At 47.9% G+C, this 19,130-nt stretch overlaps 1 protein-coding gene across 1 annotated transcript in view; it reads right to left on the bottom strand.

The window, feature by feature from the left end:
- Positions 1-19,130, bottom strand: part of ALK (ALK receptor tyrosine kinase) — a 676,956-nt gene that overhangs the window by 104,812 nt on the left and 553,014 nt on the right. The window contains exons 6-8 of the mRNA XM_036903608.2: positions 11,575-11,706; positions 4,228-4,359; positions 1,935-2,035 (exon numbers count right to left, since the gene is read on the bottom strand). Of these exons, the coding sequence (XP_036759503.2) occupies positions 1,935-2,035; positions 4,228-4,359; positions 11,575-11,706 (365 nt within the window). The remainder of the gene's footprint in view (positions 1-1,934; positions 2,036-4,227; positions 4,360-11,574; positions 11,707-19,130) is intronic.

The raw sequence follows: 19,130 nt of genomic DNA, 5'->3' as shown, positions 1-19,130 counted from the left end.
GGAAACCGCAGAAATAGCCCGGAAAAATATGACTGGAGGAAAAGTAAAACAGGCCAGTAAAACAAAACACCTGTTTAAGCTATTGATCAACCCAAAGGTTATTAGAGAAATGACGCAATGTGAGAAAAATATCATTTTTATCTTAACATTTCTTTTTCTGAAATTAGTCTCATATTCGATCCAGGGAAAACTAAATTTAAAGATCAAATGCTTTTGAGGATCCTGCCTCACCTCTCAGGTGGGCCAACTATTTCTCCCATTTACATTCCCTCTTAAGAAGCAAGCCTTCTTTGCTAGGTGTCTGCTGAGAGGCACCTGAGAATATCAACGACGACTGTGTAATTCCACCATCTGCATCAGATAGTGAGGTTTCTCAAATACAATTTAATGTAACGAATCTATTTATTTGTGCCCTAACTTCTTCCAAAAAGAATTTAAGGTGGCTCACAGAGATACATAAAATCTAGTAAGACAGCATAAATTACAAGAGGGTGAGAAAGATGGGACACCTGTGGGGTTATAAAATTGAACCACGAGTAAAGCTGCTACAAACTGCACCTCACAGGCCCCCATTTGCTTACTAAAAGGGGCACTTTAGATTTAATTAGACACTTCTCCTGATTAAAAAAAAAAATCACTGATACATCTTTTCCGTTCTTAGATGTTTTATGCCTGTGAGTTTTTATTTCACAAAAAAGCCTGGAGGGCTTGAATTTGAGTCCCTTAGCAGGGGAAGCTTGTTCTTACACCTCCCTGGGGTTTCTGTCAGCCAGCAGAGGGAAAGCGAGCCTGTGGTCAGTTTCACAATGTCCACAACTTGGAAGGAAACAAATTGCTCAGAGAGCACATAGCTATTCCTGAAATGAAACCAGAAAGGATTTCGCCTGTGAGTCTCCAGACAGAGAGGACTGGCCAAATTTAAACTATGTGTTAGCTTTTTACTGTGTTCAAGACATTGATGTGGTGTCACGGGGGAGAAGCTAAGAAGTACGGGCAGCAGCAGGCTTTCTGAGAACTTGGAGTGGGACTTTTGGCTGACATCCTCATCCTCCTTCCCCAACCTCCTTTCAAACATTTGTACAGGGTGACGGGCCCTGCTGGCTGACCACGGTGGTGCTAACATCGCACCAGATGCTGTGGTAAGCCCTGTTTATATATTATTCTATTTCTTCCTCTCCTTGCTGGGGCAGGTACTCTCACTGCGTCCACTTTCCAAGTTGGGAAACTGAGGCACAGAGAGGTTATTAACTGCCCAAACAAACTGTACAGCCAATTGGTGGTAGAACCCGGCTTGGACTCAGGTGGTTGAATCCAGAGTTCATGAGCGTAATCACCAGGCTGTGTTGGGGGTGTAGGCACATTTCTTGGTTCTTAGAAAATATGGCTTTATGCTAAGAAACATGGCAGCAGTCCCTCAGTCCTCACACTAAAGAGGTAAGAGCTACAGGAGCCATTTGGGTAGGTGCACCTAGAGGTACCTCACTGACTGCCATTGATGTCTTAGTGAAATTCATCTAAAATAAATTTCTGATGCTCTGTAAAATTTGAAATGTATTATAAGAGCTTGATATTTATAAAAAGGTTCTGTAGAAAGTCTTTTGTAAATAGCTGTTACCCTTCCCTGCTAAGACTTGAAAATATTTTCTGGGTTTGCTTAAATCAAGTTCCTGCTGCAAACAGTTCAGTGCAGCTGAGAGTGGGTGTTTAAGGTAAGATTCTCTGCAGAAGGGACTTCACCATGCTGGTGGATTCTCTTTGCCTAGAAGATGGCAAAATGATCTCCTTGCCTGCTGTCTAGCAACCCCCCCAACCCCCGAGAACAAGCAGCCCAACCATCCAAGCTGTTTGCTTATTATTAAATGGTTTGGGCTCATCTAGAAGTGCCCTCAGGGTGGGAGCAGAAGTCAGAGAACTAGAGGAACATTTAGACTTGCCTCACACGGAGAGTTCTTCATCGGTGCGGGAAATGTAGCGCTGGTCACTGTAGCACTTTGAGAAGTGGGGACGTCAGTGGTACTGAGCAAGAGGGCATGGCCTAGGACAGAGAGGCAAAGAGTCAAAGATGCACTATCATCATGTACTGAAGGGCCCCAGGGGGAAGGCTGATGAGTGCAGGGCTCATGGGCCCTGCCCTGTTCTCTAACCTCGGGACACCTTTGAGCTTGTGGCTTTCTGATGCTTCCAGTGGATAAGACAGCCTATTTGTCACTGTCAATGGTCTGCAGTGTCCCAGCACCATACATGTGGGCTACTGCACCCCTGATCTCCCAAGGTCACCAGCCTGTATCCCGGGAGCAGCCTGAGTCACTCTGGGCTCCCCCAGCCACACCCCTCCCCATTTCTAGGTATGCCAGCGCTTTGGCCTCTAATGGTTTCTGCAACTGTCACGCTCTTGTACCAGATCATCCTGTGCCCCTTGCCCTGGCCAGTCAGCCTTATTTCTTGTGTCCTCTAAGTATCAATCTGCCTGAGAACTTGGGAGAACATGAGCATCTATCCCAGCAGGAGGTAGAAGAATCATCTGCAAACCTCCAGGAACTGTAGGACATTTTGCAGATGGTCAGTGCTACAGAGATGGGTGGCGGAGCAAGCCCACACATTTTAGGTGCCCACAGAATGCCAAGCAGAACTCTACTCATTCATTTCTACTTTTCTCTATTGCTTAGCAAGGTCTATTACTGAGTCACTACCAAGTAACAAATTCAGGTGGGTCCAGAGCAGAGTAGCCAGGCCAGGCCAGACATTAGCATGCTGACCCTTCTGGAGGAAGAATCAAGGGCTGGGGTATGTGGCTGAGAAACCACCTTGTGCAGCAGGTGTCTTCATATATCTGAAGTCTTCATATATCTGAAGGGCTGCTTCTGTGGGAGAGGGAGTGGTTTAGTTCTGTGGGGCTCCAGGAGACAGAAATCATAATCAAAGAGTAGAATTTACAGAGAGGGGGGAGCTTATTCTGAGGGCAGAAAAACTGGTCTTTGATTCAGAGCAGTCAATGGAATGGGTGGCTTTGGGAGGCAGTGAAAGTCCTGCCACCAGAGGCATTCAGCAAGGGCTGGGCCTGGGCTTGCTGCGCCTGCTGTCGGGGGCCTGTCACACTGAGAGCCGGGACATGAAGATCATGTCCAGCTTTGAGCTCCATTTCTCTTCTCTGCACCTACAAAGAGGAGCTGACCTGATGCAATGCAGTGAGGAGGCTGAGGGTGGAGTGCGGGAGAGGCAGGAGCTCTGGGGCCTCTGCACCTGGTGAGGGGTCCTGCAGCTCTCCCGTGGCTGCAGTAACTCAGCCTTCCTCACAGGCCCCTCAGTGGCAACCAGCTCTCAGGACCAAGGACAGAACTGCAAAGGCTCTGGAGTATCCTCTCTCACACTTAATATTGTTATTAATATTATTAATTCTTAAAGGAGCCCATAGGCTGTGTGGTCTTTGTTTGGAAAGAGCAAGCAAATGCTGGGGGGGAAGGGGAGAGAGACGCCTCACCCCCAGCCCCATGCTACAGAGAGGTTGGCCCCACGGCTGGATGGCCCGGCCTCTCCAGCAGCCCAGCTTTGGCAGCTGTGCTGGCTTACAGACCCTCTCTGATCCCACAGCTGGGCTGGTGTTCCCAGGTGTGGGGTCAGCTCACCCAGGTGTGGGGGGCCATCTCTTGGGGGCATGGAGGCCCTTACCCCTGGGGCAGTCGAGCAGGGGCAGTAGAAGGGGGGCTCTGGTGCAGGGAGGGTGGGAGTTGCCAGCTTATTTGGGTGTGGGATTGGGGTATGGCTGGGCGAGCTGGGCTGCAGGGAATGGAGCAGATGTGGGGCAAGGGTTCCAGGGCACTACCGTGGGGCAAGTGACACAAGGCCACCCTGTGTCTCAGCTCCCCAGTCACAAAGAGGGCTATGGTTTTCCCCTCTTAATGAGTTATGTGCTGGACACAGTAGGTCCTCAAGATACACCTGTAGAATGAAAGCGTTCTTCTCTTTGTTGCTGGTATTCTCATCTTTCAGCTGATCCTTCATTATTAGCATTCTCATTTTAAGGAGCAGAAGGTGACATCTACCTTGGCCTGATTTAATCCAGAAAGTCTGAAGAAGGAATTGTGGGGGAGCACCCCAGGGCAATTTTGGGGCAGCCACCTGGGCTAGCCCTGCAGGGTTGGGGGAGGTCCAGCAGCTCTGGAGGGCGGCCCTCAGTCTCTCGTCTCGCTGGGTGGGCACCAGGGGGAAGGGAGGTGAGCAGCACTATACCCTGATGGTCTTGGAACCGAGCATCCTTTAGGGTCTTGAGCTGCCACTGGGGCGCGTGGGGTGGGAGTGTTCCTTGGGTCCAGCCACAGAAGCCATCCTCAAAGTCGCAGTAAAAACCATCAGGGAGTTTACCTGCAGGGAGAGCACAGGGCATGGTCATTTCTAGGACTACTAAAAGCAAAGTATGCCTGTATCAAGTAAAATTAGCCAGGCATGGCCAAATCATTCTCATTAATAACAGTTCCCCAGCCAGACCATTTATGTTTAATGACACTGGTTATAATGGAGAGAAGCCCCAATCCCTAAATTGTATATGTGTTAGTTTATACTTTCCTGGTCATTAGACAATAAAATGGTAATAATAATAACTCTGCTGCATGGATGTTGTTAACCAAGTTTCTTATACGACAAAGCAGAGGCTCAGGGATGTCAATCAATCTGACCAAGGTCACATAGCCAGCAGGTAACCCAGCTGGTGCTTGAGCCCAGATCTGCTTCTAAATTCTGTGCTCTTTATACCAATCCACCATGAACATGACCCCAGGAGACGCCGACGTGTAACTCACTGGAATACATTTCTGTCGTCAACACAGTGACAAGGGTGTGGTGGTGGCAGCGGTACTGTTGGCTGGGAGTTGGTTTGGGTCCCTCAAATCACCCCGCTTTGGAGAGACACAGATTGCTCAGAACTTTCTATATGCTCTTTATTTCTCTTTCAGTGAAGTGAAGCCAGTAGTTCTGACCAATGAAAAGGGAGCGGACATGACATGTGTCTTCTCTGGACTGAGCCTGCAAGAAACCCTTACGCATTCTTCGGTCTCCCTCTTCCCCACTGAGAGGCCAAGGGGAGTTCTCGTTGCTGGGAGTGCTGCTTTTTAGTAGCTCCAGCCTGCGTCCCTGCACCACCCTGTGGGGCAGGGGCCCCTCCCCGCCCCAGCCCTCCATGGCCAGGTGCTGGAAATGTCTTGCTAAGCCTGAGATGGCAGGATGGTTTATTACAGCAGCACGGCCTAGACCTTCCTGATCAAGCATCCCAGGCATGGGGCCTCTTTTCATCATCTGTTGGCTCAGCATAAATGGTCCCATTACCCTTTTCTCTACACCAGACTGACCTCAGCTCCCACTGAAAAGGCCACAGTCAGCTTTATAGACCATGTATTTCCCAACTGCCCACAGAAGGAGGGAGAAAGGAGGCAAGAGCTAGAGAGAACTCACGATCTCCAGCTTGCTACAAGAATGGCTGAGGGAGGTGCTCAGCCTCAGGGAGCTAGCGGGCCTTTCCAGACTATTCTGAGATCACCCAGGAGCCCAGGCCAGGTCGTGGAGGAGCAGCAGGGCTACGTCGCCCCACAGAGGGAAAGGCGCTCCCCAGCCAGACCCGCTGCTCTCCATGTCCTTCCTCTGTCTAAGCGTTCTTGGCAGTGGCAGGCTGACAAAGAGGCCCTAACGCTTCCTGAGTGTGACAGCACCTTAGTGAATTATTACTCATTTCCCCCTGTTTCTCTGTGCATTTCACACAGAGGCAGAATTATAAATTAAAGCCGGCTGTCACTGACTTTGAGCATCTCTTCCCGTTTATACCCCCCTGAAGAAATCATTTTCCCCCCAAGCCCCACATGTTCCTCTGATTAAAAATCCAAAAGCTAAGGAGATCTTTCTGTTTTATTTTTTATGCCCCCCTCAAGGGATCCCACATCCACTTCTTTTGCAAAAACTAACCGGTAGCTGGAAGTGACCTTCCATGAAGTGTCCTTTACAAGCATGCTTTAAACCAAGAATCACAATGGAAGATTCCAGCAAGCAGCAGCTCCTGGCAGAAGGAGGCAGGGCTGAGCTCATCCCTCTCCCCTTACCCTTTGAAGGGCTGGAGGCAGAGAAGTCAGCCTGTCCCTATGGGTGTTGGTACCTTAATAGCACCAGAATCTGACACCTGAGCTCTAGTCCTAGCCTCCCTGCTTTCTGCTGTGTGACTTTAGGCAAGTCACTTCCTTTCTCACAGAAGCTCCCACATCTGTAAAATGGAGTATTAGTGACTATTTCACAGGGCTGGTTTGAGGATAAAATAAGGGAGAGAGTGTAGAGACATTTTGTAAATAGAGCTGAGCAAACAGAGAGCTGGTGGCATTATTACTGCCCATGCCTGGAGCAGGGGACCTCCTGGGGGGGGGTGGGCTGGAATAGCCAACGCTGCCCCGGGGGCCGAGACAGGCCCCTCAGCCTCTGCAAATGCCTGTGGCAGCTCTGCGTGTGCCTTCCAGCTGGAGGAACGCAGAGAGCCACCAGCATTCTCCACCTTCTGGAAGCCTCTCCCTGACCTAGAGTGGCATAAGGTCCAGGGTGTTCCTTTCTTTTTGGCTCATTGAATAAAGGGAGAGGAGGTAGGCAAAGTAGTTAGGTCAATGGACACTTTATGTGATGAAAACCTTGAGGGGTGGGAGGGCTCCTCAGCGGAGAGGATCACCACCACACAAGCGCATCAGGGCCTGCTGAGCAGGAAGCCGCTCCCAAGGAGGCTGGAGGGGGCAGCGAGGCATCAGAACAAAGACCCTTGGTTGAGTAGATGGGGTCGGGAAATGGCTGCTCAGGCCAGTGGCTGAGCACAACATTGGTGCCATTCCTTTCCCACCCCTTTGACCACCCCAAGCATCAAGTGGGCACATGGCAGGACTGTGGGACTTATTAGCTGAGTGAAATGGGGGTGGATTCAATCCTCTAGCCCCTTGCCACTCAAAATGTGGTCCAGGGACCGGCCACTGCCGCATCCCCTGTGAAGCTGTTAGATGGGAATTTCAGGTCTTCCCACCCACCCCAACCTACTGAATCAGAATCCTCAATTTTAGCGATCCTTAGGCACCTAACGTCTGGGAGGCACCCCTCTGACCAACCCTCTTCTTGGGCTGCAGCCAGTTATTTCACTGGCTGGCTGGCCAAATCGAGCTGTGTGGGGGGTCAATCAATCTCATGACATTTGGCTATTATGACGCCTGATTCCACTCTAAGAGAGATAAATTGGTAGTCATAGAGATGTGACCTAAGTAGCAACTGTGGGAGCTGCCAAGTATAGACGTGGGCCAAATGACACTACTTTTTTTCCTTTCTGTTTGACAACTCTGTTAACATTTTTGATAAATATGTGTTATACATTTTCTTGAAAATATAGAGTCATGAGAAAAATGCTAGAAGAAATATATCAAAATATTATGGTAATCTCTGAATGTCTGAGAGAGCAGATTATGGGTGACAGTAATTTTCTCTTGTGTACTTTTCTAGATTTTCCAAATATTTTAAAACCAATGTGTTTCGTTTTTCAATAAAGAAATACACTAAAAAAAAACACTTTTTTTTGCTTGGCAGAAAGAGTATCCCTGCCAAAAAGATGAGATTATGTGTAAATGGAAGTGTGGGGGGTGAGCTGCCTGTAATACCCAGTGAGTCAATGACACATCCAGGGGATGAAGTGGGGACACCTGACTCTTTTCTGGGGAGCCACATACCACCGAGGCCATTGTGTGACACACAGCGAGCCTTGAAGACAACTGTGATGGGTTACAGCATCCTGGGAAGTTTCACTCAGATTGGCGAAGTTCAATCAGAAAGAGGGAAGCAGGAAGGTGCGTGGTGTGTGGATTCAGAGGATGGGGTGTAAGTGGACACTTCCATGATTGGGTGGAGAAGGACAGGGCATTGCCACCTCCATGGCAGGTCCCCCACTTACTCCACTCAGAAATGTCGCTCAGTCTGATAATCTAAAGGAAGCCCCAGCACATGTGGGGAATTCCTTCTGGGGAAAGTATGGTGAGTTGAGGCTGGGAGGTGATGGGATACAACCTACTTTTCCCTCCAAATTCCAACCTTGGCAGGGCTTGGTTGACTACCTTGGCCAAAGATTAGTGACCCTCATAGGGGTTCCTTAGACGACATGGACATCCTAACAGGGCTTGGGGTGACCACCTGCTCAAGAAAACATTCTAATAGGCTCCAGAGTACCTGGGAAGGATCATTGTCTTAAACGTACCACAGACATCAACACCCAGTAGGCATCATGTTCCAACTCACATTACAAATGAGGGAACAGAGGTCCAGAGGGTTGAGTGATCTGAGCCCCAGCCCCCTCCGGGAAAGGTGGAGGCAAAGCTGAGGGCCTTCCCTGATTTTTATTACCCCTTCATCCTGGGTGGATATGTAGCTGGGGTTCTGCTTAGCACAACCAACAAGTGGAAATGTATAAGACAGATGAGTCTGGCTTGCAGTGTTCAGAGCATGGACTGAGGAGTCAGCCTGAGTCCGAATCACCGCTCAGTCACTGGCTAGCAGTCTGACTGTGAACTTCAGGTCCCTCAGCTCTGAGATGGGCATAACTGCATCACAAAGATTGTTGTGAGGATGAAATTAGCTAATACATGGAAGGTGTCTGGAACAGCTCTTGGGCATAGTAAATGCCCAGTAAATGTTAGCCATTATTACTATTAATTATTATTATCTTCTTCATGGGGATGGTTTCTAGAATCAACATCCATGGATATGACAGGGAAAAGAGCAAAAATGCCAGAGAGAATGGGTCATGCAAATAAAGAAAAGGATGTTTGCTAAGAGTGCTGCCAAGATCAGAGGGGTAAAAGAGAAATAACCCTCCTTCTGAATTGAACTTCTCCTCCTAGCCACCGACTTCTGCAGCCAAGTGCTCTATGGAGGTGTTCTCTTGGGTGGAGCTGTCATTCTGACAGCTAATCAGAGCAGCTTTTCAAGTGTGGCTGAAAAGGCCTCTAAGCCCCAGGTGCCTGTCCTCTATACCAGAGCCAGGCTGCCCTCCAACTTGGAGTTGGCCCTGGAAAACTGTTAATGGCAAACCCTGGAATGGTGGGAAAATGCCCTGAGCCCATGGTAATGGACTGGATCCTGCAGGCTCAATGTTCTAATCATGGCTCTGCTCCTGACATGCTGTGTGACCCTGAACAAATCAATTACCTTCTCTGTGCTTTCATTTTCCCAATTGTAAATCAGGGCATGGCTTGCCTGACCTGTGTCCCAGCTGGAGAGTGGATATCAGAAACACTTTAAAAAGGCAAAACCAAAATCACACAGCCCAGAGGCACTGCTGGAGATACTGCAGAGACAAGTAACTAGAGACACACGGGCCCCTGCCTGGGAGAGCATGGGTGGGCTGGCTTCATCTCAGTCCACATGCATGGTGAGAGCTTTGTGAGGGAGCCCAGGAACAGAACAGAGCGGGACAAGCAAAGGGCTGACTTGCAGCTCTTTACTGAGTTTTATCTGAATAGCCACAGTTCCAACTGCACTGAAAAGTTTGTATAAAAAGGAAGTTTTTCAAATTAAAAAATGTATTTCTTTACTGTTTCATTTAACAGAGAATCAATAAAATCTTTTTGTTCCAAGGGACAAATCTGTCCTCCAGATGACCTGGGGGACACTGTTAACTTTTTAAAGCTGTTCTGCAGGCCTTGGTGTCTTGGGGCCTGTGTATCTGAGGGGAGAGGCATCTGCTCCTGTGTCTGGGCCCAGGGCACCCAGGCATGCATCTGCTGCATCCTATCTGAGTGGCAGCTCTTTTATCTTACTCCTTGCCTCTCTGTTTGATTTGTGGTGTATTGAGAACAGGTGCTGTGTTATTCATCTCTGTTCCAGGATCTTGTACATTCCTAGTTCACATTCTATGTGTTCTGTAAGTGCGGTTTTTCTGGCAAAAAAGTAAAAGCCACTAGAACGTTTACTCCTAGCCAGTCAGCTGCTAAGAACACCATAGTCAAGTGCAGTGAGCACTGGGCCAGGAGTCTCACTCTGCCCCCAACTAGCAGTGAGACCTCAGCAGTCTGTTTTTCTTTTAACAAGCCCAAGTTTCCCAACTCATTTATTCATTTAAATCAACAAAGAAGTCAGTGAGCACCTATAGGGGCCCAGGAATTGTTTGAGATATTGGTACAGGGAGGAGCACCAGAAGCAGCCTGTCCACAGTAAGGGAGAGAGACATGGGAACCACCGTTATGAAATGTAAGGGTTGCACGCCCACCCGGATGACTAAAATAAAAAGATAATAATGAGTGTTGACAAGGATGTGGAGAAATTAGAGCCCTTCTATATTACTGGTGGGAATGTAACATGGTGCAGCCACTTTGGAGAACAGTTTGGAAGTCCCTCAAAATGTTAAATGTGGAGTTATCACATGACCCAGCAATTCTACTCCTAGATATACAGCCCCCAAAATGAAAACATCTGTCCACACAGAGACTTGTACACAAATGTTCATGGCATTTATGTTCACAGCATATTAGCTAAAAAGTGGAAACAACCCAAATGCCCTTTAGTTGGTGAATGTATAAGCAAAATGTCATAAATTTGTGCAATGAAATATTATTTGGCAGCAAAAAAGGAATGAAGTACTGATACATGCTATGACATGAAGAGGCCCCCAAAAACATGCCAAGTGAGACAAGTTAATCACAAAAGACCATATATCTATGATTCTATCTATATGAAATGTTCAGAATAGACTAATCTATAGAAACAGAAAGTAGATGGGTGGTTGCCTAGGGCTAGATGTAGGTGGGAGATGCTGGGAAAGGGGGTTGAAGAGAAATGAGGAAACATTACCAGGGGTGTCTTTTTAAAGTGATACAAATGTTCTAAAATTAGATTGTGGGGTTGGTTATGCAACACTCTATATTAAACACACTGAACTATACACTACAAATGGGTGAATTGTATGGTATATGAATGATATGTCTAAAAGACTTAATAAAAAACAGTGGGTGTTACGGTGGACGGATGGATACACTGATTAGGGGCTGAGGGTCTAGAAGAAGAAGAATTGACTGTCCTTGTGGGAGGTGGTCAGAGGAGGCTTCCCAGAAGAATCGGCTCTTGAGGTAAGTGTTGAAGGAGTAGATAGGCCTTGAGGAGGGAAAGGGCATTCCGGGCAGGGGCTACGGCAAGCAAAGCCACAGAGGCGTGAGGGAGTCCTGGAGTGACTGCAGATGGCTGGAGCTGGGGCACATGGAGATAGCAGGCTTCAGAGATGCTGGGGGTGGTGACAGATGGGGCTGAAAGTGAGGGAAGTCTGGGCATAGAAGGTTTCTAATAGCAGATTCCAGAGTTGGGCTTTATCCTGCACATTTTCTCTGTGCCATGAAGATGCTGAGGGCATAACTTAAAAGATCTCATTTGGTTCTTACATGCTGTTTCTAGAACACAGATTTTAGCTGTCTTTTGAAGACCATGTAGCTTTGGCAGATTCCCTGAGAGGGCACAATGACGCTGGATGTGAGGAAGCTTGTCCAAGCTCGTGGGCAGGTGTGGGCTGGGTTCAGGTTGGGTGGGGGGCCATCTACTCACTGCACAGCTGGCCCTCGTCCTCTCCCTGGGTGCAGTCCCAGTGGAAGTCACAGGCCTGCCCGAGCTGGAGGGCCGTCCCGTTCCAGCAAGTGAAGGAACTCTGCAAGGCCATCTTGGAGCCCAGGGATGTTCCTGGAAAGCACACAGAGACACTGGTCAGTCCGGGCAGCCCCGCAGGGAGGCTGCTGAGAGGGCATCACTCTGCCCTGCTGTTCACACCCCGATGTCGGACAGAGACACTTGCATCTCCATCTGGCTATACCAGGCCCAACACGCGGAGGCTGAGAGGAAGTCAAAGCCCTAAAACTCCCCCTCAACCTCCTCATCCTCAATGAATAATATTTCATTGCATCATTCTAGTGATGGTGAGCAGCAGAATAGAGAGGTGGCTCACACTCCCCAACACTCTGGGGTCCTCAAACCCACGGCTTCGATATGCCAGGTGGAGAGCCCACAGGTGGTCTCATCTATACACAGACAGCTCAACCCTCAAGGACAGCTTGGGGCATATTTGGTCCAATGTATCTCCTCCATGCTCTTGACCCCAGACTCCTTCATTGGAATGATTCTAGAAACATGCAGCATTTTCCATTATTTCCCCCTCTGTCTGGTCCCCTATTTCCTGTCCACAAAAAGAGGGACTTTGATGATATTTCTAAGGTCCATTCCAGTTCTGAAATTGTTATGTAAATCATATTACCCAGTGGAAGAGCAGAGAGGGGCCAGTTCATGATGAACGTATTGGCAGTTATTCATTTCTGTATCAAGAACACTGGGTTATGATGATTAATTAACCTCTGACCCCTGTGAGCCAGGCTTCAGTTGGCCTGGCCCAGTCTGCCCTACTGAATGGGGGACTTTGCCTGGCACCCCCTAACAAGGGGATGATGGAAGCAAGAGTGTGGAGTGATGTGAGGAAGGAGTCATGAGCTAAGGAACGAGGGGCCTTCAGAGCCTGGGAAAGGCGAGGAGATGGATTCTCCCTTAGAGCCCCCAGCAGCCACCCAGCCATCAACATGACTTTAGCCCAGTGAAACCGACTTCACACAAACTGAAGCTGATCTCGGTTCCTTCAGAGCTGCAAAGAGTACATTTTGTTGTGCAAAGAGCCACTAAGTCATGGTAGTTTGTTACAGTGGCCACAGGAAAGGAACACACCACCTTACCCTGCCTTTCACTGACGGCACCGGCTACGGCAGCTGAGGCCCCGACATCCGAAGCCCGGGAAAGATCAACTTTAGATCTACTTCTCGGTTCTTTAGCTTGCTTAGTGACTGCATCCCTGGCGTTCCCTGGACTAGTTAGCCCTGCCTCTTCTTCACCCAGGAGAAACGCCTCCCGTTTTCCATCCCTGTGCCTCAGGACAGCCCAAGACAATGTTTTCCCCAATCTCATACTGGTTCCAAGTGCAGGGGAGTGTGCCAGGGAAGCCCCATCCCTCCTCCCGGGTCCAAATGTGCGACACACAGGGTCAAAACACAAAGGGGGTGACAGCAGCAGGCACAGTGCTCATTTTCAAGGTAAAATGTCAACTCACTTTATAGCTTTAATTCTGCATCTCAATTCTCCATTTGTCAGTCATGTCCTCAGCCAAGCCCCCCTGTGAAAGGGGGCCCAAGGCCACCTCCAGCGATCCCTTCTTTGAGTGGGAGAGGGCAGCTTTGTAGTTTGACAGGCTGGGTCTGAATCCCACTTACGAAGTAGGGAAATAAAATGCTTGTAAGGAATTGGTGCTGATGCCTGGAAGGTGCAGTCTTCTCCCACAGAGCAGGAGGTGCTGATGGTGGGGGCTTGGCTGGGGATGGTTGTGGACTTCGCCCCAGGAATCAGAGCATAGCAAGGACATCTGGTTATCATATATGGCATGACTGCGACTTGCCAAGCACAGCACCAGGCCCTTTACCTGCCTGCTCACTAACCCTATAATCGCCAGGACAGGGGGGCTGTTATATCCGCTTAATTGGGGGAAGTTTCCAGTTAAGCAAGGGTGAGGGGTGGTGGCAGGCAGGTGGCCTCTAGCTGGGTGCTGCTCCTGAGGGTCAGACTGGTGTGTCCACCCCAGCTGGTGGGCCCCACCTGCCCAGTGACACCTTCTGTCCTCCTCTCTGCCCCTCCTTCAGGGCAAAGGTATTCAGGATAAGAAGAAAAATTCTTCACTTTTTCTTGGTGACTGCTGTTTCTAAAGATTTTTAGATATCTAAAAAATCTCTAAAAAATAAAGATTTTTTCTTATGTCTTATACATGATCATTAAATATTAGGAGCTTATTACTCTTGCTCCCAGTCTCACCAAAGAAAATGTAAGCAAAATAAAAAATCTGTAACGTCTTCTTCAACTGACAGAGCGAATGTAAGCTGTGTCGTGTCTTATTCACTCCTTACGATTAGGGCTTGCTTCTCATTGTGTGTTTTCATGAACACATGCATGTTTCACACACCAGTTACTTGTCATTCCCTGAATATGTCTTACAGTTTCCTTTACATTCCTTCATTCAAAAAGTATATGCCTGTTGCATAAATTTTAAAACCAGCGTAAAAATAAACAAAAACCATGCCCAGAATCCCACTGCCCAGGGGCCATCATTTTTAACATATTGGTAGATTTCTCTATTTTTTTTGGCCCATGCTTTCAAAGTATGTATAGTTATGTCTTACGTATACATGTCTTAAATAATTAAGTTTATACCACAAGCTTTTTCAAGGCTTTAAAAATTCCCCATAAGAATATTTTTTAATGGCCACCATACTGTGTGATATGTGTCATCATTTATTTAAACATTATTCAATAATCGTATAGTTGGACAGTTCGTAAAAGTGCTCTGAAGAATACCTTTGAATGTAAACCTTTGCCCGCATTTCAGATTATTTTCATAGGATGAAGTCCCAGAAGTGGAATTACTGAATCAAAGAGAATAAACATTTTAAAGGCCCTTGGTACATATTGCCAAATTGCTTTCTGGAAGTTAATCCCATTTACACTCTCACCAGCTGTGTTCATACATGCACGTCCCTCTTACTACATCCTGGCCAACCTGAGTGTTATCTTGATTTCTATTTTTAACTGAGAGATAGTTCCCTGTCTTTTATTTGTATTTCTTTGATAGTGAGACTGAATATTTCTTCACGTTACTAGCTTTATTTTACTCTTTTAGGGAGTTGCTCTCTTCTGTGTGCCAATTTATCTATTAGGTTCTTCATGTTTCTCTATTGAATTGTATGATATATTCATTAATAAGGATGTGAAAATATTTATTACATACCTGACAGTTTTCCCTAGTACTTTATGCTTATTTTCATTCTGTTTATAGTGCATCTTGATGTATAGGAGTTCTAAATTTGTATGCAGTCCAAACCTATCCATGTTTTCCTTGCTGATTTCTTCTTTTTCTTTTACGCTTGGAGAGTCTGTTCCTTGTGGGACTGTAACAGGGAGGCCACCCTTCCTAGTCCTTGCACTGTCCTCTCACTGCTAAGGTTGCCTTCTCCTTTGGGAATGTCTTCCGCCAACTCTTCATCTTGCAGTGATGAGGGTCCAGGTCCCACCGGCCCCCGGTGATGTTTTCCCTGATTCTTCTGTTCTCCCGCCTCCATGAGCTATACTTTCACTTGGGCTTCTGTTTTAGGTTTTCTTCTTCTTTCATTTACTGTGGTGGGCATTTTGCCTTATAACTGGCTGTTTGGACGCCTGCCTTCCCCACCCACCTGTGACTTGGAGGGAGGTGCAAGTGTTACCTTCCTGAGTCTGCACCTCATTCTTATACAGAGCCCTCTCCACCCCAATATTCGGGAATCTGACTGACACTATATACTATCTGTGGAAGGAACGATTACACCCACTTCCACTTCATAGTTGACAATACAAAGGCTCAGAATGGTTCCATGGCTTGCTGAGGGATTGGTGGAAACCCACATTTTTTGGCATCTTGCTCTCTATTCTTTGTCCTGTGTCTGTGGGTCCCCCAGGGGGGATGTGTGTCCTCAGGAGTCAGGACAGTGGGTGTGGAAGGGCAGGAAGTTGGTAACCCTGACCTTCTCAGCAAAGGAGGGGTCCAGTAGTGGAGGCAGTGCTGCCTTCAGTCCCTGGGTGCCCCAGAGCTTATACCCCCAGGGACTCTGCTGTGCATTCACAGCCCAGAGAAGCCGACTCCTTCAGCCCTGCTTGTGCCACCTCCTCCCCACCTCCTGCCCCTGGCTGGAGACTTCCAGCTTCCCTGGCATGGCGTCCTCTGTCCACAGAGAGCGTCATGCTTGCGAGAGATTCAATTAGATGGCCGCCTAGTACTCTGATCTCTGCTGCCAGCCCAAACCCAAAACTAATGAGGCACAACAAAAAACAACCGCTCTGTCTTCCCAAGTTCTTTTTTTTATGGGGCTCATAAATTCCAAGGAGGAACGTACCCTTGGTGAATGGTTTTAATCAAGGGCCTGAGTTTCCTAATCAGCATCCGCTCTGTGGTTGTGAAATGATTATACTGGCTAACGGGGTAGGGTAACCTGAGGCCCGGGTGGTCATAGCAGGCTCCAGAGCAGCCGGGAAGAGACAGAGCTCAGACACAAAGAGCCAGCCCCTGCATCCTGCCGGTACTTTCTGATGCCTTCTGGACGTGGGTGCTGGTGATTCCTGGTACCCACTGAAACACCAATGCCCTATCACAGAAAGATTAGGGGAAGCTGAGATCAGGCCTCTCTGGGGAGAGCTGGTGCTTGGGGATCTTTTGTCAGTAAGAGTCTTCTCCATGGGAACTTATTTATTACCATTGAAAAGGCATTTCTTCCCAGAATAACAATATAAGTCACTGGGGGAGTGGAATGGGGCAGTTTTTTTCTCAGCATTTCTTACCTTTGCATAGCATTTTAATATCTTATAATGTGCTTTCCTAAAACCTTCCTTGTTTGAACTTCATAAAAAATTGGCAGAACAGTTATTATTATTCCCATTTGATTAACAGAAGACTGAGGGTTGTGGAGAATCAATAATGTAGAGAGAAATCTTTTTTAAATAGTAAAACACTACAGAACACAACCAGTTCCTTGCTAGGTGCTTTGCCTGTGGGCTCACAGCTAGTAAACCACAGGGTAAGGCCCAGCCTGGTCAGATGAGCCCGGTGGAGCCCCTCTCCTATGACAGTGAATAGACTGCCTTCTAGAGGGCACCCTGTCTGCCCACGGGAATCACTTGGGAAGGCAGAAATAGTGTTGATGTTCAGGCTGTGCTTGGACCAATGAAATCAGCATCTCTGGAGGAGAAGCCCTTGGCACAGGTGGTTCAAAGCTCCCCAGGGGATTCTCATGGGCACAGGGTGAGAGCCACTTCCGTGTAGGGCTGGAGGATCTGCCTCCGAGCTTCTATGCGTCTCAGGTGGGCCCTTTGCCTATGGTTCTCCACTGCTTCCATGGTTCTCTACAATGAGGTGTGACCTCAAACCCAACTTCCAAGACCGCTTCCATCCTCAGTGCCCTGATTCCAGAGTTCTAGCAATAGTTGCTTATAAGGTTGATTTGAGGCGGTCAGTCCGTCGTTATGAGTGCTGCCCGTGCGCTGGCTCTGTCTTGAAGCATGCCACCCTCCTACACAGCTTTATTGAGCCACTTGCCCTGCAAGCTTTCCATGACTGCCTTGCATTGGCTTTTCTCTCAGGCATCTGTCATTTGCATCCTGGAACAACTCCCCAAAACGGCTTGCCACATTTGTTTGCCTGTTATTTCCTTTCCTGATGCAATAGAAATTAGTTCAGATCTGCCTCTGGTCTGGGCCAGTCTACACGAATCGCTGTTCTACACATGGGTGACTTATTGGGCTCACCCGCCGGGGAATGATTCCTTTTCCCTAATTGTACATTCAAAACAGAAATGCCACATACTCCTTTCTTTCCATCTTTTCTTGGAGATGTGATGCTACAAAATCTACACAACTCTCCTAACTCAAACTTCTTTTATAGATGAATGTCAAATTTTAGGGCATTTAATTAATTTTTAATTAAGGTGATTTATGTGGCATTAAAAAAGGCACATTTGTATCAGCTTTCCAGGCAGCTCCCACCTGCTTGCTCTTGCCTAACCAATGACACTCGTTAAATGGGGAAAAATTGAGTGCTGTGTCAGTGAGTAGGGGGTCTTGCTCTTAAACCAAAGAGGAGGGGAGATGATCTGTGGCAGGAGGCTGGCTTATAGAGGGTGAGGAGGTCAGGAGTGGGGCTGGAGCTGGAGTCCAGAGGCCAGGCCAGGCTCCCACCTTCCAGAAAACATGTTTCGCAGGATGAGGAGAATCAGATGCTTAAGGGCGAAGAAACCTAGAGACATGAAAATGGATGGTGACATGATGAGAATATAGTTAAATAGTGAGCACAGGCTTATAGCTGCTGCCACCATGCTGTGTTAATGGGGGTGTTGGAAGGTCTACAAACTGCATAAATTAAGCCTGGCAGAGACCAGTCCTGCTGGGGGCTTTGGGCCTTGTAAATTGTCATGTGGACAGCTTCACTAAAGAACTGGCATCTTGGGTTCCTACTCACAGTGTAAACTGGTGAGGAGGGGGCCTAGCCATGAGGGCTCCAGTGGGCTGCCTCTAGGCCTGTGGGACCATGAGCAAGTCCCTTCTCCTCTGGGTCTCAGTGTCCTTGTCTATAGACCTCTGCATCAGCCATCCACATTTACCATGGACTTAGGCTATTGTGTTGGTGGTGTATCTGCAGACGTTCTGCATCAAAGTCACACAGGAGCTTGGTGATCTTGCCGCTTTGGGGCCCCACTGCAGAACCAAACATCTAAGGGTGTGGCTAGTTTCCTACAAACTTCCTGGGTGACAGGTGGGTACCCCAAAGTCTGAGAACCTCCAGTGTTAGAGAAAGCCATGGAACTTCAGTGCCTTCTCCCCTTGGAAGAAAGCCAAGCCTTCTAGCACCACCCACTCTCACGGTGATGACTCCCCCCTTGGCTCAGGGTTCTTGAGTTCCTTTCACACCTAGATTCCATTTCTATTACCACTGCAGGAGGACCAAGGCATCACTTTTTATAGTTTGTGTTGATGAGATCCTGAACGAGTAGAGAAAATAAGACTAGGTTCCAGTCCCTTCTTCTACTAGCCAGTGGTGTGAACTCTGACACAGTTCACAGAGTTTTTCTCTTCTGTCCTTTGGGAATGCTATCTAATTTATAGGATTTGGGGGAACATCACATGAAATTGTGTACATAAAACAGTATGTGGGGTTCTTTAGGAGCTAATTTCAGAGTGTATCCAGGGAGTTTGGAAGAACTGGCCACGGAGGATAGGAGGGAAAGGATCACTGAGGCAGTTGGGCAGGCCAAATGTTGGGGCAGCTGGTGCCTTTGGGACCTCCTCACATCCTGTAGCAGAGGTGAGGGTCTACAGAGCCAGACCCTTTCAGCAACACAATAATTGAAACAAATGCAATAGTAATTTGCAGCACAAATCATAGCTCTGAAAAATAATTGCAATGATGAATTTTCAAGATTACTTGTCTCTGGAGACACCCTACCACCAGAGTTAGTTTTCTGAGCCCAGCTCCTTTTAGGTCTTAATCCTAAACTTTTGCTGGT

The sequence above is a fragment of the Manis pentadactyla genome, chromosome 2, assembly GCF_030020395.1.
Source record: "Manis pentadactyla isolate mManPen7 chromosome 2, mManPen7.hap1, whole genome shotgun sequence".
Taxonomy (NCBI): Eukaryota; Metazoa; Chordata; class Mammalia; order Pholidota; family Manidae; genus Manis; species Manis pentadactyla.
Note: the sequence above shows the minus strand (reverse complement) of the source record. Positions and strands in the feature narration are given on the sequence as shown.